At 49.5% G+C, this 27,589-nt stretch overlaps 1 protein-coding gene across 1 annotated transcript in view; it reads left to right on the top strand.

Moving 5' to 3' along the window:
* Ccnjl (cyclin J like) overlaps positions 1-21,606 on the top strand; it is a 58,825-nt gene extending 37,219 nt beyond the window's left edge. The window contains exons 4-6 of the mRNA XM_004661056.2: positions 16,625-16,927; positions 18,257-18,416; positions 19,965-21,606. Of these exons, the coding sequence (XP_004661113.1) occupies positions 16,625-16,927; positions 18,257-18,416; positions 19,965-20,388 (887 nt within the window). The 3' untranslated portion in view covers positions 20,389-21,606. The remainder of the gene's footprint in view (positions 1-16,624; positions 16,928-18,256; positions 18,417-19,964) is intronic.
* The last annotated feature ends 5,983 nt before the right edge of the window (positions 21,607-27,589 follow it).

The following is a 27,589-nucleotide window of genomic DNA, read 5'->3' as shown; positions in this document are numbered from 1 at the left end:
GGGCTCCTTAAGGCAGAAGTGAACCGCGTCATCTTAGGGGTGGTCCCAGCAAAGCTGTCCTGCAAAGTTCTCAAGCGAGGACTTCTGGAGACTCTAGGAAGGGAGGCCTGACTGGCTCCCAGGAAGTCGCCCTCACTCCCATCTTTCCCGTCCTGCGTCGATCACCTGGTACTGCTTTGGTGGCAGAGTGGTGTGGATTGCTTCACCCCTTGCAGATCCTGTCAGAGATTTCAGAAATTTGAAAGCAGTCATAATCCCTCTTGGTTGGCAGGAATTAAGTGCCGCTTTCTCAGTGGGGGAGCTGAGCACGCCAGCACCCCAAAGCTGGGGCTGCTTGTGGCCACCCTCAAGACATCAGAGGCAAAGAAGCATGTTTTTTTTCCTCGGCGATCTTTTGCATGGGTGTATTTCAGAGGCGGTGTGAGATTTTCCTGTCTGGATTAAACCGAAATCTACAAGGAAACTGCATTTTCTTTCTCCTCTCTCCCTCATAAGGGATAATTTAATGTCTTCCCCCAGCTCGTGGAAGAGACACTTAGAGGTACTATGCATTTCCGTCCTGCCCTGGGGAACACTTCTAAGTGATTGTGCGTTTCAGGAATCAGGATGGGTCTGATAGTTTTCCTTTCACCTCCCCCACTGCCCCAACAAAAAGCCGCTGGAGCGCTGATGGTGCCTCTGGCCTGCACCGGGCCGGTGAAGGGTAGTGTGTCTGAGTCGGGCCGGCAGATCCCCCCCCCTCCCCGCCCACCGGGGTGAGGTGTGAATGTGACCACACAGTCAGCCTCGGATGTGGTGATTTTCCATTTCCTGTTCCCATCTCCATAGACTGGCAAGCTGGGAACTACTTCAGGGGAGGGATTTTGTGTGAACTGCCTGTCAGACAGCTTGTTAGGCCGGAAACTCTGAAATACTCTGAAAATGTACTTGCCTTAGCAAGTCTAGTGCCTGGATCCCTTCGTCCTGGACTGGCTTTCCGGGCTCTGGGGGTTCCTAGTTCGTTTTTGGGGGCAGGGGTTAGCTTTCAAGCTGCAAGAGTCCATTGAATATGCAGCGTCCAGGAACTTTAAACCCCACAAAAGTATCGGACCCCTCATTTTATGGGGGACATTGTGAGCCTGAGAGAATGTTAGTGAGCGGAAAGGGGGGTCACCGCTCCCAGAGATAGAGGTGACTCAACCTGTACACATGGCCGTTTTTACAAAAGGACCCCCGGCTTGAAGTTGCAGAGGGTCTGGGAATTCTGAAGATGCAGCCTCGGCCTGCATCAGCACCTCGGGACCAGTGTCAGGACCAGTGTCGCTGCGGGCAGGGAAACAGCCTGCTCAGTGAGGAGGACCAGCAAGCGGTGTGTGTCTGAGGGCTGACAGGAGCTGGTGTTCCTTACATGAACCCCGAACCCTCCCATGGTGAATATTTGCATCTGGTAGCGTGTTGTGCACCTCATTAGGGCCAGGACTGCCTTACGCCCATTCTTCCTTTGTTTGGCTGGGGAGGCTTGGGGTTGAACCCCAGGCTTCTAACAGGCTAAGTATATTCTCTACTACTGAGCCACACCTGCGCCCTCATCCTCCTCCTGCTGTTGAAGTCCTGAGGACATGTTTGTAATTAATTAATTTTTTTATTGACAACTTCCATAGGTATAGACAAGAACCCATGGTAATTTCCTCCCCCATGCCCTCTTTCCCCTTTGCAACTCTACTCTCCAGCTATCCCCTCCCCCTCTCAATCAGTCTCTTATTTTTTTATATATATTTTATTATTTCATTATTTATTTGACAAAGAAAGAGGGGGAGAGAGACAGGCGGAATGGGCACGCCAGGGCCTCCAGCCGCTGCCAATGAACTCCAGATGCGTGCGCCCCCTTGTGCATCTGGCTAACGTGGGTCCTGGGGAATCGAACTTGGGTCCTTTGGCTTTGCAGGCAAATGCCTTAACCGCTAAGCCACCCCGCCGGCCCCAGTCTCTTATTTTGATGTGATCATCTTTCCCTCCTATTATGCTGGTCTTGTGTCACGTACTGCGAGGTCAAGGGTATCCAGGCCATTTTGTGTCTGGAAGATTGCATTGTGAGGAGTCCTACCCTTCTTTTGGCACATACATTCTTTCCACTGCCTCTTCTGCAATGGACTCTGAGCTTTGGAAGGTGTGATAGAGCTGTTTCAGCGCTGAATACGTCTCTGTTCACTTCTTCTTAGCACTATGGTGCCTTTTGGGTCATAGCAGAGGTCACCGCCATCTGAAAAGAGAAGCTTCTCTAAACAAAAGTGAGAGAAGCTTTAATATATGGGGAATTTTTTTTTCAAGGTGGGGTTTTGCCCAGGTACGGGGAATTGTTTTTTCAACTTTATTTTATTTCTTTTCAGTTTTTTTTTTTTTTTTTGAGGTAGGGTCTTACTCTGGTCCAGGCTGACCTGGAATTAACTATGTAGTCTCAGGATGGCCTCGAACTCACAGTAATCCTTCTACCTCTGCCTCCCCAGTGCTGGGATTAACAGTGTGCACCACCATGCCCGGCTCAATTTTTTTTTAATTAAAACTTCCATGATTATAAAAAATATCCCATGGTAATACCCTCCTTACCCCCACTTTTCCCTTTGAAACTCCATTCTCCATCATATCTCTGTGTGAGGAAATTTTTTTAAAAATATTTTTATTTGAGCCGGGTGTGGTGGTGCACGCCTTTAATCCCAGCACTCAGGAGGCAGAGGTAGGAGAATTGCCAACCTGTGAGATAAATGATTACACTCTGCACTCTGCAGGAAAACCGTGTTGTGAGCTTTCTAGATTAGAGCTCTGACTTGACTTGTGAGATCCTCGGCTCCACAGGGAGGAAGTTTCACTCATATTGGAGGTGACCCTTGGTCATGGTGGCCTGCCCTTCGCCAGCCCCCAGCACTAGTAGACAGTATGGTTGGTTGTTTTAGTTGGTCTTGAAAGCAATTTCAAGTTCAAAGTTAATGGGTTGGTGACAATGAGGGAACATTTTTTAAAAATTAAAAAAATTTTTTTTTAATTTATTTGTAAGCAGAGAATCAGAAAGAGAGAGAGAATGGGCATACCAGAGCCTCTAACCACTGCAAACAAACTCCAGATGCATGCGCTACTTTGTGCATCTGGCATTATGTGGGTACTGAGGAATCAAACCTGGTTTTGCAGCAAGTACCTTAACTGCTGAGCCATCTCCAGCACTGATTTGGTTTTTGTTTTTTTGCTTTGTTTTTTTTTTTTTTTTTTTTTTTTTTGAGGTAGGGTCTCACTGTGGCCCAGGCTGACCTGGAACTCAATCTGTAGTTCCAGGCTGGCCTCAAACTACAGTGATCCTCTTACCTTAGCTTCCTAAATGCTCTGGGAATAAAGGCATGCACCATCATGCCAGGCCGCCTAGATTTTTTTTTTTCCTTTGGTTTTTTGAGATAGGGTCTCACTCTAGCTCAGGCTGACCTGGAATTCAGTCGCAGGGTGGCCTTGAACTCATGGCAATACCTTTGCCTCCCGAGTGCTGGGATTAAAGGTGTGCAACACCATTTTTTTCCTTCTTTCTTTCTTTCTTTCTTTTTTTTTTTTTTTTTTCTTGTTTTGTTTTGTTTGTTTTTGTTTTTCGTGGTAAGATCAGCCCAAGGCTGTCCTGGAATTCACTCTGTAGTCTCAGGGTGACCTCGAACTCACAGCGATCCTCCTACCTCTGCCTCTCAAGTGCTGGGATTAAAGGCGTGCGCCATGACTCCTGGCTTTTCACCTGGATTTTTTGAGATTGTCTTTAGGAAGCATGTGTCTCCCTCTCACTTCTCAGTCTTAATTTTAATTACAGGCATTTCTGTGTCTAGACAGGAAAAGTCTCTTTGTCACCAGTGTGACTGGGTTTTTGGGACTCTACTAGGAAACTCTGACGTCTCCTGACTTGTGTGCACTTGTAAAAGTGGGTTTATGCTGTGGTGTTCCTGGACTGGGCAGAACTGCGTTCCAGGGTCTTCTTTGACAGTTTGCCAGTTCTGGATCCCAGGTCCTCATCAGGAGTGTCTTCCCTTCAGACAAGTTTAAAGATGCTTTTCCTTGCTGTGAGAGTGGTCTGTCTTTGTTTCTTGAAGAATAAAGTCTCTTATAACCTAACTGTATTTTCCCCCCTATAATCAGAATTTGGACGGGAAGAACAGATCTGAGCATCCATGATAAAATGGAGTAGCTAATGTTTAGGCAGTGTTTTTTGATTTAAGCATGTGTACTCATTTAATTCCCAAACCCATAAGCTAGGCCTTGTTATATCCTGAGTCAACAAAGAGGAAACCAAGGCCCAGGAAGTAGGTAACTTTTGTTTAAGAAAAAAAAAAAAGGACACACAGAGGAAGGAAAGGCAAAGAGGGTGAGAAACCAGGTAGTTAACTTGAGGTGACTCAGGGGGTCCTGGTATCTACACCTTTGGCCCTGTAATCAGCAAAACTCTCTGTTCAGCTGCCACAAACCCATCACATGTGGTCTAGAGGCAGCCCTTGGTGGTGAGAACAGACATTCGGTGTGGCATTGACCTAAGAACTTCATTCAGGCTAGGACTCCATTCCTCTACACAAAGCGTTTGCCCCGCCCTGGCCCCGGTGCCAGCCGTGCACATGATAAATGGCTTCTGTCCACAATCCCTGATTTCAGACAGTTGGTGGAATTATTTGGGTCACATTGTAAAGTGGGACACAGAAGAAGCAGGGATTGGCTGAAGCTACCGTGTGATGTCACCGTTCCAGTTTCTGCATCCTGAGACGGGCACATTCACATTCGAAAGGAAGCTTGCGTGTGACCTACCTGGCTGATTGCCACCACCACCCCAGGAGGCATTTCCACAATTTCCTCCTGGAGAAGACAAGCCATCCACAACCTCCCCTCTGGTCGTTTTCCAGAATTGGACTCAGGAATTGATTCAGGTTGTCGGAAATACGCTCTCTCTCATTCCTCCACCCGTCCGTCCATCCGCCCATTCATGCATTATTTATCCAGCCTGCTGTGCGCAGAGGCTGGAGATGGCCACCGAGGGAAGAGCTCTGCTTTGAAGAGAAGAGGGGGGAGGAGGAACAATGGGGCTTTCTCTTTGTTCCTAAGGGAGGAAGGCGGTCCACCAAGGTGTAGGGTTCCCAAGGCCACCCTCATGCCAGCGGGCCCCTGAAGGCCAGATACAGCTGGTACTGGGGATTTGTTCTTCCAGAACATTCCTAATGCTAGGCCCCTGTGCTGTGCTGCATGGGGAAGAAAAAAAAAAAAGAGCCTCTTCAGAGGACGGGTGGTTTCTGGGCCAATGTGTTTGGCTTCTTCCTGTCTACCCCCCCCCCCCACCCTTGGTTCCTGGAAAGTCGCTGGATGTATGAGCCGTGTTTCCTCTGGGGAAGAGAAGGAAGTACCTTTCCTTCCTGTCTCCACTAACCACAAAAGGCCAAAGAGGTTTGGGGTTTGTGTGTAAAGATGGGTGGCGGGGAGACACCTTAATTACAGGAAATCTCCTGCTGTGGAGTCGTTCTTTTGACTTACATTCTGTTGTTGGAAGAAATTGCTAAGCCCCTTTCTTCATGCATGTCTTTTCCTAGAGAGGCTCCGGAATTAAATTGCTAACTAATTAACTAAGGATCAGGAAAGACACGAGTATTTGCAGAGCACAGGGCTGGAGAGCTGGCTTAGTGGCTAAAGCACTTACCTGCAAAGCCTGAGGACCCAGGTTCCATTCCCCAGGACCCATGTAAGCCAGAAGCACAAGGCGGTGCATGCGAGTGGCTGGAGGCCCTGATGTGCCCATTCTCTCCCTCCCTGCCCTCTCTGCTTGCCAACAGCAAACAAATAAAAATTTGAAAACAAAATGTCTTGTGGCGTCGGCCACCATACTGAGCAGTTCATTTGTGTCCACCTGACCAGACTGAGTGTTACCCCGTCTAGGATATCACGTGAATAAATAACACAGCAGCCCACATGAGCCAGATGCACAAGGGACACATGCATCTGGAGTTCGTTTGCAGTGGTTGGAGGCTCTGGCATGCACATTATCTTTCTGTCTGCCTCTTTTCTCTTTCTCTCTCTCTGCTTGCAAATAAATAAATAAAAATTTTAAAAGCTGTCTTTTAATCCCAGCACCCAGGAGTTGGAGGTAGGAGGGTCACTGTAAGTTCGAGGCCACCTTGAGACTACATAGTGAATTCCAGGTCTGCCTGGACTAGAGCGAAACCCTACCCCAAGAAACAAAACAAAACAAAAAAACCTCTTTCTCCTGTTCTTCCTTCACTTAGTCTTAGATGAAGAAGGGAAAGAGGCCTGGATAGATGCCTTAGCAATTAAGGCGCTTCCCTGTAAAGCCTAAGGACCCAGGTTCGATTCCCCAGTACCCACATAGAGCCAGATGCACAAAGTGTTGCACGTGTCTGGAGTTGGTTTGCAATGGCTGAAAGCCCTGGCATGCCCATTTTCTCAATCTCTCCCTGTTTCTCAAATAAATAAATAGAAAGAAAGAAAGAAAAGAGGCATTTCAAAAGAGAATGGGGCTTGAGAGATGACTCTGGTTAAGGTGCTTGCCTGCAAAGCCTAATGACCTGAGTTCGATTCCCCAGTACACACATAAAACCAGGTGCACAGTGTGGAGCAGGCATCTGGAGTTCATTTGCAGTGGCTGGTGGCCCTGGCCTGCCCATTCTCTCTCTCTGCTTGCAAATAAATAAAAATTTAGAATAAATAAAGGGAATGCATCCAGTGAAGAGCAACTACCTGTTTTCAAAAGTGTTGCATTTCTTTTGGGAAGAAAGTAGCCAGATGTTGCTTTGAAACCCGCTTTTCTTTAGCCAGGAAACTTTGGCCTTCTGTGCAGCTAGTGTCAATGCCGGAATGGACGGCAGTGACTCTCAGTGACCTGCACACGGATGTCCTGACAGCCATGAAGGCCTGGCTTGGGCGCTGCCTGTCTAGTTAAGGAAGGGCAATAAGAGAGCCAGGACTGCAAGAATGTATAAATCACTGGAGAGTACAAGTCTTAGACTTTTGTTTAAGGGTGTGTGTGTGTGTGTGTGTGTGTGTGTGTGTGTGTGCATGTATTGTGTCAGTCAGAACAGTTTCTGGTGTTGGTTCCTGTCTTCTACCCTATTTGAGACAGCCTGTCTTATTGTTCACCCGGCCTCTGAGCATCCAGCTTTACATGGGATCTGGGGATCTGAACTCAGGTCCTCACTCAGGCTTGCATGGCAAGCGCTTGACCCACTGAGCCATCTCCCAGCCCTGTTGAAGAATTATTTTAATATTTCATTTTTATTTATCTGTTTATTTGACAGAGAAAGAAGGGGGGAGAGAGAGAGAGAATGGGTGCGCCAGGGCCTCCAGCCACTGCAAATGAACTCCAGACACATGTGCCCCCTTGTGCATCTGGCTGACGTGTGTCCTGGGAAATCGAACCTGGGTCCTTTGGCTTTGCAGGCAAATACCTTAACTGCTAAGCGATCCCTCCAGTCCCCTGTTGAAGAATTTTTTAAACATTTTATTTATTTGTGCCCTTAGAGCAAATGAGCACACCAGGACCTCCTACCCCTGCAAACTAACTCCAGATGCATGTACTACTTTGTGCATCTGGCTTATGTGGGTACAGGGGAATAGAACCTGGGCCATCAGGCTTTGCAAACAAGTGCCTTTACTGCTGAGCCATCTCCCCAGCTCAAGATTTTTTTTTGAGGTAAGGTCTCACTCTAGCCCAGGCTGACCTGGAAGTCTTTAGGTAGTCTCGGGGTGGCCTTGAGCTCACAGTAATCCTCCCTACCTCTGCCTCCTGAGTGCTAGGAATATCCATCACACCTAGTTCCAACAATCTTTTTATTCATTTATTTATTTGAGACAGAGAGAGAGTGTGTGTGAGGGGGGGGAGGGGGGTGCTAGGTCCTCCTGCCACTGAAAACAAACTCCAGACATGTGGCAGTTTGCGCATCTAACTTCACGTGGGTACTGGGAAGTTGGAACCTGGGCTGTCAGGGTTTAGCAGCAAAGCTTTTACCACTGAGCCATCTCTCCAGTCCCTGTCTAATAATTTTTTGAAGACAGTATAAATGCTGTGATTGTTGATGCTAGACAATGCTTTCACAAGAGTTATCTTTCCTAATGGTTGTGTGTGGGTGTGTGTGGGTGTGTGTGATGGTACGTGTGTGGAGGACATTCGAGGTCAACATTGAAGTCGGTCCTCACCTTCCCCCTAATTTTGAAGTAAGGTTTCTTACTCAGTCACCAATCCATGAGATTCCAGGAAACTCCACTGCCTCGACCATGCCTCCCTTCTCACAATAGGGATCGATTTGGTTGACCTGTGGCTCCGATTGCCAGGGCAAGTAGATAGAGGAAGACGTGCTAAACTTCAGAGAAGCTACATTAGTTGGAGACAGAAAGAATGGTGGTTTTCAGGGGCTGGAACAGGAGGGAACAGGAGCCAGTGTTTCATGGGACAGAGTTTCAGGTTGGCAGCATGAACAGTGATTGTTACTAAGGGTTACACATCATTGTCAAGTATGTAATAACTATCAAACTGTATGTTTTCTGCTTTTCTAAAAAAGAAATTATGAGCCAGGCATGGTGGCACATGCCTTTCATCCCAGCACTCGGGAGGCAGAGGTAGGAGGATCACCACGAGTTCGAGGCCACCCTGAGGCTACATAGTGAATTCCAGGTTAGTGTGAGCTAGAGTGAGACCCTACCTCGAAAAACCAAAAAAAAATATATATATGTATTTGTGGGCTGGAGAGATGGCTTAGTGGTTATGGTTAAGGCTCTTGCCTGTAAAACCTAACTCCCATGTAAACCATGGGCACAAGGTGGCACACACATCTGGAGTTTAATTGCAGTGGCTGAAGACAATGCCGCACCAATTCTCTGGTATGCTCTCTCTCTCTCTCTCATGCACACACAAAATTAGTGCCCCCCCAAATGTATTTGTAAGCAGAGAGAAAGAAGAAGAAAGAGAGAGAGAGAGAGAGAGAGAGAGAGAGAGAGGCAGGTCGCACCAGGGTTTCCCGCCTCTGCAGGTGAACTTGAGACGCGTGCACCACTGTGTGTACCTGGCTGTCCTTGGGCACTGGGAGTCCGGACCTGGGACATGAGGCTTTCTGACTTCATTGCTGAGTCGTCTCTCTAGCCCATGAACTGTACATTCTTTTAAATGGAAAAATGCATGGTTGACACGGACCTGTGAAATTTTACCAAGGAGAGGGGGAGTAGGAGTCTGAAGGCCTCCCTGCTGGCACGGGACTGACAGTGTGTTGTAACCCACCAGCTGCCCTGTGGTCAGGAGTTTAGACTGGGGTGCGAGGGCTCACGTCTCCAATGCCAGCATTTGGGAGGCTCGAATAGGGTGGCCACCATGAGTGTGAGGCCATTCTGCACTGCAAAGTGATTCCCGGGCTACCCTGGGCTAAGACAGCTCTCTTAGCTAGAATTCTGGTCATTGGTTCATGAACTGTGACCTGCCACAGTAGCCCAGCTCTTTGTGGGCTACTCCTGGAGTGGCCACTCTGCTGGTCAGGTGTGTGGAGGGGACACCTGAGGTATTATATTCACCGGCTTCACCAGCAGCAGCATCAAGGGTGACGTGTGAGTGCCAGGCCTCAGAGCCACCAGGGTACTTGCATGGGCCTAGGGAATCTCTGTAGCCCAGGCTGACCTGGAATTCACTGTGTTGTCTCAGGGTGGCCTGGAACTCATAGCGATCCTCCCACCTCTGCCTCCCAAGTGTTGGGATTTAAGGTGTGCACCACCAAGCCTTCCTACATTATTAATCTTAGAAATAATGTCAGAAGGACTGGCTGTTCAAATTTGAGACAGTTTAAACATAAAAAGGAAATGACAAATGGGAAGATGGCATTTGTAAATTTTCACCTTTCAGCCCCTAATGTAATAATGTATTCAGGAAAGCAGAGCCAGTAGACAAAGATTGCCAGGGTTAAGTCTCAAGGTGTTACCTTGACCTCACAGGCTGCCTCCGAACCTCTGCGGGAAGATGGGGCTTTCACAATGTTGAGAGAACCTTGTCACCACCTCAGCCAAGCAAAGAGAGCGTCTCTATTGCTAGGACACACTGACAAACGGAACAAGTCTGTCCTTCCTTATGGGGAGGGCTGAACATCACCTCTGTGCTTTTCTTGTGGGACTGTCTAGTCACAGGGGACACAGTCCAGCCCGTCCCCAGCGGGAGGCATTTAAAAAGGTAATGGTCCTGGGACTAGAGAGCTAGATAAGATTCCATGGGGCTGAGGAGATGGCTCATTGTTGAAAGTGCTTGTTTGCAGAGTCTGCCAACCTGGGTTCAATTTCCCAGCCACCCACAAAGAGCAGTGCAGGTGTCTGACATTTGTCTGCAGTGGCAACATTCCACACAAACATATAAATATATATCTTTAAAAGATATTAAGGAAAAGAAAAAATATATAGTAGGGCTGGAGAGATGGCTTGGCAGTTAAGGCAATCGCCTGCAGAACCTAAGGACCCAGGTTCAATTCAAAGCCATCCTAAGCTACACAAGACCCCGTCTCAACAAAGAAAAAGAATGTGTTGTTTTATTAATATTGATGTCTTGTAGTTGCCAACATCTTGTGGTTTACAGGCAAGATACCTCAGGAGTCATGCTGAAGTGTCTAGGGGTGGCATGTCAAACCAGCGACTTCACAGAAAATACAGTCCAGCAAAGCCAAGATTTATACACAACACACCAAAGCCGAGAACCGGGGCTTAGATGCCACAGAAGCTGATGAAGAGGGGTCGTACGTGTCTGTTCGTCCATCATCTCTGTGGGCCTGAAGATTTCTGACATTAAAAGCGTACCCAGCGAGCGGAGAGGCTGCCTATTGTCTGACTTACAGACTTCGACCTCCCCCCAGGGACCCCGCCGAAGACTTGCAGGCATCTGTTGTTGCCTGTGCTGTTTGTTGATGGGGCGGGGGGGGGGGGAGGCAGCCTAGTGGTGGTGCTGGGAGGTGGCAGTGCCGGGGACAAAGGACCAGCCTGCCCGGGCTGTGGGAGGAGGGGAGGAAGTGACTGCCGGGCACGTGCAGCGCCAGGAGACGAGCTCATAAAACGTTGTATGTCTGCGAAGCGGAGTGTCGCGCTGATGAAGGCCTGTCTAGCCAAGAAGAGCAAAGGCTTCTGGGCTACAGGGGAGTCCCCATTGGTTGGTGTTCCGGTGGTGGTCCCGGGGAACAGTCCACTTCTGTGCGCCGGGCACGTGCTCCGGGACATTTGGTTTGCACGTGGGGTGTATTCAAACAAAAGAGCCCGGAGAATTCCGTGCTCTGCTGCGTCCGGAGCACAGTCACTGGGGAGCCAGGCGTAGCCCTGCCTGGCTGTGTTCTGCACCGTGGAGGAGCCCCCAGTGGCCCTTCCATGGAGCTGGGGAATAGACTCCGGGGACCTGGCACCATGGCTGGGAAAGGCTTGAAAAGCAGGAAGGGGGCACAGTAACCTGCCGGTGCCTTTAATAGCTGCCGGCCAAGGGTCGTAGTGCCACCCCAGCAGGGTGGGCAGTGGGTGTCTCACCCTGCCACCTTCTACCCCATTAAGAAGGGAGAGCTCTTGGGCTGGAGAGATGGCTTAGCGGTTAAGCGCTTGCCTGTGAAGCCTAAGGACCCCAGTTCAAGGCCCAACTCCCCAGGACCCACGTTAGCCAGATGCACAAGGGGCGCACGCGTCTGGAGGTCGTTTGCAGTGGCTGGAGGCCCTGGCGCAACCATTCTCTCTCTCTCTCCCTGTTGCTCTTAAATAAATAAATAAAAATAAACAAAAAAAGAAGGGAGAGCTCTTGGGAGGGGAGAGGGTGGCTAGTTCAGTGGTAGAGCCCCTTTCTTGAATGTGGGAAGCCCTGAGCACAATCCTTAGAACCACAAAGAGAGATTTCTTATCTATTGTCTGTGACCAGACTTGGCCCAGTTTGGCATGAGGTTTAGGGAAACCTGGTCCTTTGGGGGGGGGGGGGTTATAAATTATTTTCTTCTTTTTTAAAATATATGAAGGCTGGGACTGGAGAGATGTCTTAGGGGTTAAGGTGCTTGCCTGCAGAGCCTGTAAGACCCATGTCCAACTCTCCAGATCCCACATAAGCCAGACGCACAAAGGTGAGGCAAGTGCAATGTCGCACATGCCCACTAGGTAGTGCAAGCGTTTGGAGTTTGATTTCAGTGGCTAAGGCTCTGGCGTGCCAATTCTCGCTCTCTCTCTCTCTCTCTCTCACACACACACACTCTTTTGCTCTCTAAAATACAAAAAAAAAAAAAAAAAAAAATTACATGAGAGTAAACCGGGAGTGGTGGCGCATGCCCTTAATCCCAGCACTTGGGAGGCAGAGGTAGGAGGATTGTCATGAGTTCAAGGCCACCCTGAGTCTACAGAATAAACTCCTAGGTCAGCCTGGACTAGAGCAAGACCCTGCCTTGGGGAAAAAAAAAAAATACATGAGGGGCTGGAGAGATGGCTTAGTAGTTAAAGCACTTGGCTGCAAAGCCCAAGGACCCAGGTTCAATTCCCCAATACCCACATAAGCTAGATGCACAAGGTGACACATGTGTCTGGAGTTTGTTTGTAGTGGCTAGAGGCCCTGTTGTGCTCATTCTCTCTCTCTTTCTCTAAAATAAGTAAATAAGGGCTGGAGAGGTAGCGTAGCAGTTAAGTGCTTGCCTGTAAAGCATAAGAACCCCGGTTCGAGGCTCGATTCCTCAGGACCCACGTTAGTCAGATGCACAAGGGGGCGCATGCGTCTGGAGTTCATCTGCAGTGGCTGGAGGCCCTGGCACGCCCATTCTCTCTCTCTCTCTCTGTGGCTCTCAAATAAATAAATAAAAATGAACAAAAAATTAAAATAAATAGATAAGGTTCGGCATGGTGGTGCACACCTTTAATCCCAGCCCTCAGGAGACAGAGGTAGGAGGATTGCTGTGAGTTCGAGGCCACCCTGTGACTACATAGTGAGTTCCAGGTCAGCTTGGGCTAGAATGAGAACCTACCTTGAAAAATTTTAAACAACCAAAATAGAAATTAAAAATAAAATATGTGGAAGCTGGGCATGATGGTACATGCCTTTAGTCCCAGCACGAGGGAGGACTGCAGTAGGAGGATGGCGGTGAGTTCAAGGTCAGCCTTGAGCTACACAGTGAGTTTGAGATCAACTCTGGCTAGAGTGAGACCTTGCCTTAAAAGAAATGTTTAAGAATAATATAAAATATAAATACATAATATGAAATATATTACTACTGGGCAATGAATTTTCTGTCACTGCTCTAACCTGCTGCTAATGCAGGATTTGGGGTGCAGAGAGGGATCAAGTTCCATAAAGGTGTGGGTGTTCCCAGGCCTGTAGGTGCCAACTTTCGGATTCTTTTTGTTTGTTTTTGAGGTAGGGAGGGCCTCACTCTAACCCAGACTGACCTGGAATTCACTCTGTAGTCTTAGGGTGGTCTTGAACTCATGGTGATCCTCCTACCTCTGCCTCCCGAGTATGGGATTAAAGGCATATGCCACCATTGCCGGCTTGATTTTTGGATTCTTGTCTGATTGGCAAAGAATTAAATACAGATTCCAAGAAGGGTAAATTATGAATTACAAGGTTTATTTGAGGGAGAATTAGGATTCAGGGGGAAGGCTAGCTGAAAGACTCAAGTCAGAAAGGAATTCTTCCCCCCCCCCCCCTTGCCCAGCTGGAAAGGAGGAGGGTAATGGAGGGAGAGAATCTCCGGAGAAGACAGACAAACGCATGCATGCACCCGCTCGCAGACAGGAAAAGCAGAGCAGGAGAGCCCAAGCCACAAGGTCCTGCTCACAGTAGAGATCAGAGGGGTTAAGAGATAATAAAAGGGCACCAAGCTTAAAGAGAGATCGATTGTACTTGCATCAGAATAGGAAATAGCTGGAGGAACGCCAGAGACTTGTTGCTGGTTAGAATTATCGGACTTGGAGATTTGTCACTGGCTAGAGTTGTTGGACTTGAAGCTACAGAGTTTGATGTTTGCCCTGATGCCCTGATTGTTTTAAATATTGTATTGGTTGAATATTTCTTTGCTATGTCCAATGTCAAAAAAAAGAAAAGAAAAGAAAGGGAAAGAAAAGAAAGGAAAGTCCTGTCCTGGAACAAGAAGTCCTCCCCAGCCTGGGAAGGAGGAGAGAGATTGACACCCTTGTGTTCAGACAGATCCAGAGCACAGAGGGATCTAGAAGTGATTTGCACACATGGTTAGGCTCTTAAGAATAAAACATCCAATTAGGATGAGCCTTGTCCTCAGAGTCTAGTGTGTAAGGGAAGGACGTGAGTAGTTGCTGAACTCAAGGCTGCTGCCAGGGAGTGTTGCCTGTAGGTACCTTGGATGAGACCGAATAGGTCACAGGTTCTAGTCCTGGGGGGGAGGGGCAGGCAAGGTGACATCCATGTTTTCTTTGGGCCTCTGTCCCTGGCTGACTGGTTATAAAAAGCTGTCTTGTTCTCCCTTCACTCCAGTTGTAATATACTGTTTGGTATAAACTTTTTTTTTTTTTTTTCTGACCTAGCTCACTACGTAGTGTCAGGGTGGCCTCGAACTCATGGCAGTCTTCCTATCTCTGCCTCCCAAGTGCTGGGGCTAAAGACATGTGCCACCACGCACAGCCGTGTGTGTGTGTGTGTGTGTGTGTGTGTGTGAGAGAGAGAGAGAGAGAGAGAGAATGAGAATATGAATATGGGAACTACAAGGTCATCAGAGAAAAATTCAAATGGCTTAAAACTCTACCAGCCTGAGAACCAGACATTGCTCATTTGTGCCCCCAGGAGGTCACCTCCAAGAGACTCATGTGAACATTGCTATCAGATCATCTGCATGTGAGACTAGCTGCCTAGTGGCCTCTGAGCTCAGCTCTTCTGGACACGAGATGAGCTCTCCTGCTCGGAGGTCTGTGGCTACCGTCTCTGATAGGGGCCGGAGCTCTCTTTCTCCTTGCCTCTTGCCCCCGTTCCCCATGTATGCAAGGCCAAGAGTGCGTGCCTGGTGGGCAGTGCCACAGCAGCTACTGACCAGGCCGTGGGAGGACGTGGGGCCTGGTCCTGCTCCCACTCGTCACTCTGATTCCATGACCGACCTCATTCCTCTCTGGGCAACCGTTGCTGAATGTACTGAGACAGACTGACGCTGGGTTGTCCAGAGTCCGGTTTCAGCTCACAGTGAGGTCTCTGCACTCAGGATGGGAGGCTGTGTCTCCTGCACTGGAGCGGGTGCTTTGAACCTCCCCCAGAGACACGGGGGAGGCTGGTGGGAGCTGGGTCAGACGCCCCTGCAGTTGAGATCAGGTGTGCGATGCTTTTGTCGTTCCCTGTCGGGTTCACAGGACCGCTCCTGCTTCTTTCTGCTTGGAGGCCCCCAGGGGACCAGAGTCAGGCCTCGGGGGAGGCTTTTGCAGGGCAATGACTTGGAGATTGAATGGTTGAGTGAAAGGAGTATGGGGAAAGGTGACCCCAGGCAATAAGGCCAAGAGGACAAAGTATTCAGGGAACAACCGGTGATGACTTGGCCGGATGTGGAATGGAATCCCCAATTGAGGAGTGCTGAGGTTGGAGCATCCCCACCTTGCAGAGCCTTCAGAGATGGGGCTGTTACACGCCCCCATGGCCCTGAGCTGAGCCTTTGACCCTCAGTGCAGAAGGTGTCCCCCTCCCCCCCCCCCCCCCCCCCCCCCCCCCCCCCCCCGCTGGTCTTGACTCTTGGGCTGACCGCAGGCCTGCTTGTTAGAGCATTGCTCATGCTCCACACCAGCGACTCGATAATGAACTCTTCTGGGTTTCCTTCCCTTCCCTGTTTCCTCTCCGACCTGCCAGTCTTTCCCGTGCTTGCCTTCCAAGCACACTGTCTCCAAGGCAACCCAAACTAAAGCTAATATGGTTAGAAAGTGAAGTCAGTTGAGGTCACCGGGGTGTCGAGGAAGGGCTCTTCACCTGGAGGGATAGGGCCAGATTGGCAAGGCTGTCCTGGCTTTGCCTGGAAATTGGATGGGAGAAGCTTATTCCCCACTGCCTGACGGCTCTCCAGTGCCTCTGTGCTCCTGGTGCGGGGCTGAGCTGTCCATGTGCATTTTTTTCATTGACGCTGGCAAAAGCCCTAAGAAGTGGCAGTGTTACTTGTACTTAAGAAAGCTAGAGAGATGGCTTAGCAGTTAAGAAGCTTGCCTGCAAAGTGTAAGGTCCCATGCTTGGCTCTCCAGATCCCATGTAAGCCAGACGCACAAAGATGAGGCAAGTGCAAGGTCACACATGCCCACTAGGTGGCACAAGTGTCTGGAGTTCGATTTCAATGGCTGAGGCCCTAGTATGCCAATTCTCTCTCTCTCTCTCTCTCTCTCTCTCTTGCTCACAATCCCTAAAATTAAAAATATATAACAAGAAAGCTGAGTCACAGACAGTCTGGGACCGCTGGCCATGATCCCACAGCAGGATGTGGTGATGGCTGGGAGATTCTGACACATCTGAAATGGATGCCTCTTTCCCTCGTTAGTCCAGCCTGTCTGTTCCTTTCCATTCTCTTTGCCAGCATCATCCAGATGCCATGGGGCAGGGAGTGGAGTTTAGGGGTGCAGGGAACTTTAGTATCCTGGGTGCAAGGACATCCTCCAGTAACTTCTGCTTCTCCGCCACCTGTAGGTAAGTTTGAGGACCGGGAAGACCGTGTGCCCAAGTTGGAGCAGATAAACAGCTCGAGGATCCTGAGCAGCCACAACTTCTCCCTCACCAAGAAGGAGCTGCTGAGCGCGGAGCTGCTGCTGCTGGGGGCCTTCGGCTGGGACCTCTGCCTGCCCACCTCCGCCCACTTCCTCGACTACTACCTCTTGGCCTCCGTCAGCCACAAGGACCACCACTGCCACACCTGGCCCACCCCCTGCCCCCGCAAGACCAAAGAGCGCCTCAGGGAGTGCGCACACTACTTCCTGGAGGTCACCCTGCAAGGTGAGGCTGCAGCGATGGCCGGGCCAACGGCAAGCACTTTGCGCTACGTCATCTCATTTGAGCTTCAGTGACCTCACCCCAGACGGTTTACACGTGTCCGCTTTACACGTGACCATGCGAGTGCTCAAGAGAGAGAGAACAGAGGGCATTGCTCCATTGGTAAAGTGCTTGCCTTGCAAAGCGTGAGTTTGGTTCCCAGAGCCCATATGTAAAAGGCAGGTGTGGCCAGGGCACTGTGAGTTCAAGGTCAGCTTGGGGTAGTTAGAGACATTACCTCGCAAAACAAAAAAAAGGGGGGGGGGATGCTGGAGGGATGGCTTAGCAATTAAGGTACTTAAGCCCGCGAAGCCTAAGGACCCAGGTTAGGTTCCATAGAACCCATGTAAAGCCAGATACGCAAGGTGGCGCATGCATCTGGAGTTCTTTTGCAGTGGCTGGAGGCCCTGGCATGTCCATTCTCTCTCTATGTCTAAAAGTAATAAAATATTTTTGAAAAAAAAGCCAGGTTTGGTGGCACACACCTTTAATCCCAGCACTTGAGAGGCAGAGGTAGGAGGATCATTGTGAGCTCAAGGCTACCCTGAGATTACATACTGAATTCCAGGTCAGCCTGGGCTACAGTGAAACCCTACCTGAAAAAAAAAAACAAACAAACAAAAATAACAGAGACAAGTGTGGTGCTGTAAGCTCAGCTCTTGGGAGGCAGAGACAGGCAGATCCCTAGCCAGGGATCTCACTAGCCAGGCAGTGTAGCCTACTTGGTGAGCTCCAGGCCAGTGAGAGACTGTCTCAAAAACGGTGGAACAGCCAAGTGTGGTGGTGCATCCCTTTAATCCTAGCACTCAGCTAGGGAGGCTAAGGTAGGAGGATTGCTGTGAGTTCGAGGTCAGCCTAGGACTATACAGTAAGTTCCAGGTCAGCGTGGGCTAGAGTGAAACCCTACCTCAAAAAAAAAAAAAAAAAAAAAAAAATCTGAGTCTATAGGGCTATACATTCAGACCACCACAGTAAGTAAGCTTTTATCAGACCCTGAAACAGAATCATTTGAACGTGTGTGTTATTCATCGGTAATACCCCGAAATGGACAAATATTTGGAGGTCCTGTTTGCAGCCCATCAGAAGCCCCCTGTAGCCCTCAAGAAGCCATCGACAACGTTTTGAAAAATTACCCCTCCAAGCTGATGACAGAAATCCCAGACTGTCAGCCAAGATGTTTAAGACCCAGTGATGAATGACACATCGCATTTTCTAGTTTCTCACTCTTTGACCGGACAGGAGACTCCGTGCAGAAGCTTTCTGGTGCCAGCTCCTTCTGCCATTCTCTTTCAGACCATGTATTCTACAAATTCCAGCCGTCTGTGGTTGCTGCGGCCTGTATTGGCGCTTCCAGGATCTGCCTGCAGCTGTCTCCCTACTGGACCAGAGACCTGCAGAGGGTCTCCAACTACACCCTGGAGCATCTCAGCACTTGTATCGACATCCTGCTGGTGTAAGTGTCATGCCATCTGCCCTGGGTGCCTAGCTGAGGTCACCAGGAATTTCCTGAGTTTGGGGGTGGGAGACCCTGGCATATCCATTAGACACACACATGTGCAAACAAATTAAAAAAAAAAAAAACAATACCTTTCATGGGTCGGAGAGATGGCGTAGCAGCTAAGGCATTTCCCTGCAAAGTGTAAGGACCCAGGTTCGATTTCCCCAGTACCCACATAAGCCAGATGCACAAGGTGGCGCATGTATGGAGAATTGGCTTGCGGTGGCTAGAGGCCTGGTGTGCCCGTGCTCTCTACCTCTCTATCTTCCTTTCTCGCTTGCTCTCGTTTTCTCTCAAAAAAAAAAATCAATATTTTTCATCATATTTATTTGAGAGAGAGAGAGACAGAGAGAGAATGGGTGCACCAGGGCCTCTTGCCACTGCAAACAGACCCCAGATGCATGTGCCACTTTGTGCATCTGGCTGTACATGGATACCAGGGAATCACACATGGGCCATCAGACATTGTAAGCAAGGCACCTTTAACCACTGAGCCATCTCTCCCGAACCCCTCCCCCGCCTCAAATATATTTTTAAAGCAGTCACAACCTCTTTACAAGGATCATCTTGGATCCAGCACTGTGAAATGGATATTGGAGGCCACAACCATCCGTGGTGGCCACAGGAGGGAGGCAGGTGGGGCAGAACAGCTCTCAGGTGGCTCTTCCAGTCGGGTCCCTCTTCTGCCCACCGAGAACATGGTGACGCTGCTCTGTGCTGCCTCTGCTGACGTTGCCACCAAGTCCCACTCGGCAATATCAGTCCTGGTCCTTGGCCTCGTCATAAGTCTCAAAATGCGAGCTTGCAGAGTTCTCAGCATGCTGCCTGGCCTGAGTGCTGATGGGCTAGGGTGCCCCAGTATTTAGTCACCAGCCCAGCCCTGCTCACCCATCGCTCATGGTGGTCACCCCGAGATATCCCCCCTTAGATTTGATGTGGCCTCCCTTGGCTTCATTCTTCTAGAAACCAAACTGGTTTGCTCCTCCAAAAAAGTTTTTCAGAACATTTGTGGGTTCTTACTTGTTTTGTTTTTGAGAGGAGGAGAAAACGACCCTTGTGTCTGCATTTTTAGATGGAGTCTTTCAGACCCCAGTGAGTCATTTATTTGCTTGGTCTCTGCTAGCTGAGGAGCAACCCAGTTAAGCATACAGCTGGCCTAGAAGGCTCTAGAAGGGGGAGATTGTGCCCTGCGCTTGTTCACACACCTGGGGCATCCCACTGTTCCAGGTGCTGGGAATGCAGCGGCGAGCAAAAGAAGAAGGGGCCCAAGTTTTCCTCTGGGGTGTTAACGGCAGAGATGGGGTGGTGCGTGTGCGACAGGAGCAGTTTAGCCCGTCTTGCAGGAGGAGCAGCTCCGGGGTGAGGCCTGGGTCCTGAGTCTGGTCAGTGAGTAGCTGGGCCCTGTTGTAAACCTGGCCACACCCAGCCATAAGAGCGCACACCGCTCTGGGGACTGGTGACATTTGCTCTCCCAAGTCTCATCTGAGTCCTTTTTCCTTTCAGAGCGTATGACAATGTCCTCAAAGATGCCGTCGCAGTCAAAAGCCAGGCATTGGCCGTGGTGCCTGGCACGCCTCCCACCCCCACCCAAGTGCTTTTCCAGCCGCCCGTCTACCCTGCCCTCAGCCAGCCGTCGCCCACCACGCTGACCCGCTTCCAGAGCCCAGTGCAGGACTTATGCTTGGCCTACCGGGACTCACTGCAGACCCACCGCTCAGGGACCTTGCTCTCAGGAGACGCCGTCCCTTCCCTCCATGCCCCGTACCCCACCCTCCATCCCCTGGATGTGTGTCCCATGCCCATGCCCCCATCCCTTAGCATGCAGATGGCCATCGCAGTGGAGCCCAGGCACTGCATGGCTGCCACCTACGGAAGCAGCTACTTCAGTGGAAGCCACATATTCCCCGCAGGCTGTTTTGACAGCTAGGCCACCTCTGGGCCCCGTGGGGAAGCCTGGAAGACCCAGGCAGAGGAAGTGAATGCCAACAGGAGGGCTCGGGTGGGGCAGAGAAGCTGGTAGCCTTCCACGGAGAGGGGACATGTGTGCTCTTTCTACATAAGACCCACACAGAGCTGAACATTCAGTGACATACCTCACCCAGGAGCATTCCACTGGAAAAATCGTTTCCACATGTGCCCGAGGGACAAAGCGATGACTCAGTGGCTGTTCTGGTGTGCAGGGACCCAGTAAATCAAGACAGACGTGGGATGAGGCCAGGAGACAGCGGACTACTGTGCATTCAGGTGTCTCTTCAGACCCTGTAATGCTGATGGCTCTGAAAAGAAGGGCCACCCTCCATATGCCCGGAAGCGCCATGCGTGCTTTTCCCCCTCCGATCCACACGGAGGGGCCCCGTGTCCGTGCCCGTGAGGCTCAGCGGGCTGCTGTCTTGCCTTTGTGTTTGAACGTAAAACCTTTTCTGGCCTTTTAGGGAGTTCACATGCTGCTGCTTCCCCCCCAGAAAATGATCTAGCTTTCTGTTCCACAAAATGTCTTGTTTACATACTGTGTCAGGGATTTGGTGATACTTGAAAATTCCTTAGGCAGGAAAAAAAAAAAAAGTTTTGTTGTTTTTTTTTTTTAATTGTCACATTGTCTGTCCCATGTGAGGCCGTACCTTTCTAATCCATTGTGTGATCTCCCTGTTCAGCAGACACCTCTCAGGCTCTCAGTTTCAGGCAAGTCCCTTGTCTGAGGTGCTGTGTGCATAATAGAACGTTGACCGCCTCGCATCTGGTAAGCAGCTCCACCCTGGTTAGAGGATGGAGAAGGTTGTTGAGAGGAAGGTGAGGGTCTGACCACCAACCGAGCCCCAGTGCTAAGCTTGGCCAGTGGCAAAGGATAGCACTGTGGAGTATCTGCCTCGTACTTCCCGCACTAAGAGAGTGGGGCTATACATCACATCCGGACCCCAGCGTTGGCTGACGAGGGACTGGTTGCCGTGAAAGTCGGTATTTGGAGATTTGTGTGCAGGGGCTCTCAGGAAGACTGTCACCGTGTGCAATATGTTTTTACTCTGACTCATAGCTTGTGCTCAGCATGTTCTTTTGGTTGGCTTGCTGTCGGGCGACACATTGTTCACCCGTCAGAACTGGGGCGGGGGCAAGAGACCACAGGAGCAAATTTTGTGCTTTGTTTGTAATGAAGAACACGTTTTGATTTTCTTTCTTTTTTTTTTTTTGTTGTTAAATGCTTCTTAGTGAGACAGGGTCTCATGTACCCTGGGCTAACCTCGAACTCACTGTGTAGCTAAGGCTGGCCTGGAACTCCTGATCTTCCAGAGTGCTGGGGTTTATTTAGTGTTTGACGCCACACTCAGCTCCTATATTGGTTTTCTTGACACCGTGGTAAGACCAGCCGGAAGGCACCCACATGCTACTGAGGCAGACCTGAAGGTGATGAGGCTTTTTAGAGACAGTGGAAGTCTCGGTGGAAACAGTAAGAGACTCGCTGGGCTTGATGGCACATGTCTTTGATCCCAGCACTTAGGAGGCAGAGGTAGGAGGATCGCTGTGAGTTCGAGACCACCCTGAGACTACATAGTGAATTCTAGATCAGCCTGGGCTACAGTGAGACCCTACCTCCAAAAACCAAGAGACTGGATGCAGGTGAGGCCATCTCGTCGTACCTGCATAGGAACCTGCACGTTGGCCTGTTGTTTGTTAATCTTTTCCCATTGCTAGCCTTGTATTTATGCGCCACTGGTTTGGATTTCCAGTTAACTGTATATGTCTGTTCCGGGCTGGGGAGGAATATCTCCAGTGGCTTCCCAAAGCCAGCCTGGCCCCCAGAACTACGGATCTTGCAATAAACCTGTCACTTGCTCTTGGTCTCTCAGTGCTTGTCTTGGCCTGCTCTCTGGCCAGCCCCTCCTTTTCTCTCTCCAGTCGACCTCAGTGAGGGTCTCCTCAGGTTGAAAGGCGGAGGACCAGAAGGGGAGTTAATTGGTTGACCAAAAACCCAATAGGGCAACTTAAGAGGATGGGTTTGTGCTGAGGATGTGGCTCAGTTAGAGTACATAGGAGGTGCGTGCTTTCTTGCCCAGCATACACGAAGCTTCGGGCTCCATCCCCAGCACCACATAGACTAACCAGAGTAGCAGAAGCCTGTCTTCCCACCACTTGGGTGGTGAAGGCAGGAGGGTCGGGAGGTCATGGTCACAGGCAGCTAGCTACATAGTGAGTTTGAGACTCTGTCTCAAAAAAAAAAAAAAAAAGTGGGCTGGAGAGATGGCTTAGCGGTTAAATGCTTGCCTGTGAAGCCTAAGGACCCCGGTTCGAGGCTCGGTTCCCCAGGTCCCACGTTAGCCAGATGCACAAGGGGGCGCACGTGTCTGGAGTTCGTTTGCAGAGGCTGGAAGCCCTGGCGCGCCTATTCTCTCTCTCTCCCTCTATCTGTCTTTCTCTCTGTGTCTGTCGCTCTCAAATAAATAAATAATAAAAATAAATAAATAAAGGTGTGGGCCAACACCCCCAGGCTCAATAATTTAAAAAATAAAAAATTTTAAAAAATTTTAAAAAAATATTATTTCAGCTCATGTTGGTTTGAGAGCACGGTCCATCGTGGGGTGGGGAAGGCAAGGTGGCAGGAACATGGGGCTGCTTGAAACATCCTCTTAGATCGGGAAGCAGAAGAAATAGGACAGCAAGTGGAGCCAGGCTGTAAACTTCAAGGCTTCCTTCCTGAACCTCCTCCTGCCTGGCTCCTCACCACCAGCAGCCGGAGAGATGGCTTAGCAAAGGCGCTTGCCTTCAAAGCCTAAGAACTCACGTTTGAATCTCCGGCTCCACGTAGGCGGACGTGGTGATGCAAACGTGCAATGTCACACAAGGGAGCGCATACATCTGGAGTTCGTTTGCAGTGGCTAAAAGCCCTGGCCCGCCCATTTGCTCTCTCTCAAAAAAATAAAATTTTTTTTTTTTAAATTAAAAACGCAGAAGCCTCTGAGGAACAGTGTACCAGAGGTATTGGAGTTGGCCAACTGCAAGGTGCGGGAGTGACCAAGACCACACAGCCCACTCTGAGGCAAAGATGGGAGCTTTTATTCGGGAAAACCACGAGCTGCCAGGACTGACTCTCAAGAGCGGAGCACAGGCAGCCTGAGATTGCAGAGAGTGGGCTTTATAGAGCTCTTCGGTGGGGGGAAGGTGAGGAAGGGAAAAGAACTCCCTTGTTCTTTACATCGGCTATTTCACAAAGCTAGGGTGTGAGACCAGAAGTGACCAGGTGACCTGGGAAAAAAGAGATCATGACCTGGGGGGGTGTTGGGTAAGGAAGGGATGATGGCTGGGTGGTTCCTTGAGAAAGGTGGATGGCCCACTTCCTTGTGTCTCCGTCGCCTTCCTGCTGTCCTCGGTGACTCCATTTTGTCCTGACGTAACAGCACCAAGACCAGCCTCCACTGAGGCCCTGCGTTCGGAGCTGGAGCAGCTTCTAGGCAGAGGTATGTGTGAGGCTTGAGCTGCCTCTCCCTGCATCAGTCCCGGCGCTCCGGAAGCCTACTATAACATACACAGATTGGCCTCACGTGACTTTGGAGTCTGGCACGTGCCAAGTTGGTAGGCACACACCAGCAGGCTAATGATGCAGGTGAGGAGCTGAGAGTGCAGTTGAGTCTGAACTTCATAAGGCAGGCCAGCAAGCCAGGAGCTCAGACGCTGTCTTGTGAAATCTCTTCTCTGGAAAAGAACCCTTTTCTCCTCAGCCGTTTAGCTGGTGAGATGGGGCCCACTCACCTGCTTTTCTTTTTTGCATTTTTATTTATTGATTTTTTTGTTTTGTTTTGTTTTGTTTTTTGGTTTTTCGAGGTAGGGTCTCACTCTGGTCCAGGCTGACCTGGAATTAACTCTGTAGTCTCAGGGTGGCCTTGAACTCATGGCGATCCTCCTACCTCTGCCTCCCGAGTGCTAGGATTAAAGGCATGCGCCACCACGCCCGGCTTTTTTTTTTTTTTTTTTTTTTGAGGTAGGGTCTCATTCTAGCTTAGGCTGACCTGGAATTCACTACGTAGGTGGCCTTGAACTCATGGTGATCCTCCTACCTCTGCTTCCTGAGTGCTGGGATTAAAGGCGTGCACCACCACGCCCGGCTTTATTGATTTGAGAAGAAGACAGGGAAAGAGTGTGTATGCCAGGGCCTCCAGCCTCTGCAAATGAACTCCAGATGCATGTGCCACTTTGTGCATCCCTTTACTGGGGAACCAAACCTGGGTCTGGGCTTCTCAGGCAAGCACGTAACTGCTAAGCCTTCTCTCCAGCCCTCACCTGCTTTTCTTTCTTTTCTTTTAATTTTTTTAAATTTTTATTTATTTATTTGAGAGTGACAGATAGAGAATGGGCACACCAGGGTTTCAAGTACTGCATACAAACTCCAGATGTATGTGCCACCTTGTGCATCTGGCTTATGTTGGTCCTAGGGAATCGAGCCGTGAACTGGGGTCCTTAGGCTTCACAAACAAGCACTTAACCACTAAGCCGTTTCTCTAGCCCCTCACCTGCTTCTCTTGACGCAGTGCTACAAATCTAATCTAGAAAAAAAACCTGACCAGTAGCATGAAGACTCGTGTTTCACCAAATAATGGTGCCATGCCCTCACCGAGAGGATTGATGAAATGAATTGTCACAGCCGCTGCCTGTCAGGAAACAGCTGAGCGGTTTCTCACCTCAGTCTTCTCACTTGCTTTAATAGAGGTGGTAAGGGCAATTGCTTTTTTAGGGGTCCCATGATTAAGCAGGGTGGTGCACACCCAGGCCAGCGCTTCCATGACAAAGAGCTGCTTATCAAGACCTGCTAGCTGTCCCATTACCTAATGTACCAATGGAGCAATGGAGGTTTTCTGTTTAGGGGAACAGATGACTAAGTTGTCTCACCTGTTTTTGTTTTTTTTTTCTTAAATTTTGTTTATTTGAGAGAGAGAGGGAGAGAGAGAAAGGGGCATGTCAGGGCCTCTGCCCACTGCAAATGAACTCTGGATGCATGTGCCACCTTTTGCATCTGGCTTATGTGGGACCTGGAGAATCAAACTTGGGTTCTTAAGCTTCACATCTCTCTAGTCCGTACCTGATCTTGAACCCCTGGGTTCAACTGACTCTCCCATCTTTGCCTCCTGAGGAGTAGAGACGTGTGCACGCCTGGAAGAGAACTTGAAACAAGCAACAAGAACAACAAAACGCCTCCGGGGGCTGCGGTGTGGCTCAGGGTCGGAGCAGCCGAATGCTTGCTTGCGTAGCATGTACGAAGGGCCTGGCTCCATCTCTTCCACAATAAATCACAAAAGTTAAAACAAGCCAGGGGTGGTGGTCCATGCCTGTAACCCTGGCGCTCTAGAAGCTGAGGCAGGAGGATCACAGAAGTTTGTGGCCATTCGTGGCTATATATCAATACTCTGTGTCACAAGCCTTTAATCCCAGCACTTGGGAAGCCAAGCTAAGGGGATATCTGTGAATTCAAAGCCACCCTGAGATTACATAGTGAATTTCAGGTCAGCCTGGAATAGAGTGAGACCCTACCTTGAAAAAATAAAATAGTAATGATAATTAAGGCTAGGTGTGGTGGTGCATGCCTTTAATCCCAGCACTCAGGAGGCAGAGGTAGGAGTATCACTGTGAGTTCGAGGCCACCCTAAGACTACATAGTGAATTTCAGGACAGCCTGAGCTAGAGTGAAACCCTACCTCGAAAAACAAAAACAAACATTAATTAATTTAAAAACCTTGTAGCCGGGAGCTGGAGAGATGGCTTAGCAGTTAAGGCATTTGCCTGCAAAGCCAGAAGATCCCCATTTGATTCTCCAGGACTCACATAAGCCAGATGCACAAGGGGGCATGTGCATCTGGAGTTTGTTTACAGTGGCTGAAGGCCCTGTGTGCCCATTCTCTCTCTTTCTCTCTCTCTTTCTCTGCCACTTTCTCCGTAGCAAATAAATAAATTAATTAATTATTTTTAAAAAGCCACCTTGTAGCCAGGTGTAGCTGTGGTAATAGACACCTATAATCCCAAAATTTGGGAAGCTGAGAGAAGAGGATTGTGGGTTTGAGGCCAGGTTGAGTTATACACCAAAAGCCTACTAAAAATTTTTTTTTTTAAATGTGGGCTGGAAAGATGGCTTAGTGGTTAAGGTACTTAACTGCAAAACCTAAAGACCCAGGTTCAATTCTCCAGAACCCACGTAAAGTAGATGCACAAAGTGGTGCATGCATCGGGGGTGTACTTGCAGTGGCTAAAGGTTCTGGTGCACCCATTCTCTCTGCGTGTCTCTCTCCCCTCTCAAATAATTTTCTTTTCAAGGTAGGGTCTCACTCTAGCCCAGACTGACCTAGAATTCACTATGTAGTCTCAGGGTAGCCTTGAACTCACAGCAGTCCTCCTACCTCTGCCTCCCAAGTGCTGGGATTAAAGGTGTGTACCACCATGCCCAACAATATAGATTGTTTTTTTTTTTTTTTTTAATGTGGCTATACAAGCATGAGAATCTAAGTTCAATCCCCAGTACCCAGTTAAAAGGCTAGGCATGGGGGCTGGAGAGATGGATTAGCAGTTAAGGCACTTGCTTGCAAAGCCAAAGGACTCAGTTTTGATTCCCCAGGACCCATATAAACCAGATGTACAAAGTGGCGCATGCGTCTGGAGTTCGTTTGCTGGGCTAGAGGCCCTGGCATGCCCATTCTGTCTCTATCTGCTTCTTTCTCTCTCACACGCATAAATAAAATATTTAAAAGGTGGGGGCTGGAGAGATGGCTTAGCGGTTAAACACTTGCCTGTGAAGCCTAAGGACCCCAGTTCAAGGCCCGACTCCCGAGGACCCACGTTAGCCAGATGTACAAGGTGGTGCACACTTCTGGAGTTCATTTGCAGTGGCTGGAGGCCCTGGCATGCCCATTCTCTATCTACCTGCCTCTTTCTCTCTCTGTCACTCTCAAATAAGTAAATAAATAAATGATTTTAAAAAAAATTTTAATTGAAAAGCAATCGAGGAAGACACTTGATGTTGACCCAAGGCTTCCCCATACAAAGGCATGGTCACACACTAACATGTCAGACACACAAAAATCAATTTTTTTTTTTTTTTTTTTTTTTGGTTTTTTGAGGTAGGGTCTCACCGTAGCCCAGGCTGACCTGGAATTCGCTAA

The sequence above is a fragment of the Jaculus jaculus genome, chromosome 6, assembly GCF_020740685.1.
Source record: "Jaculus jaculus isolate mJacJac1 chromosome 6, mJacJac1.mat.Y.cur, whole genome shotgun sequence".
NCBI classification, from domain to species: domain Eukaryota; kingdom Metazoa; phylum Chordata; class Mammalia; order Rodentia; family Dipodidae; genus Jaculus; species Jaculus jaculus.
Note: the sequence above shows the minus strand (reverse complement) of the source record. Positions and strands in the feature narration are given on the sequence as shown.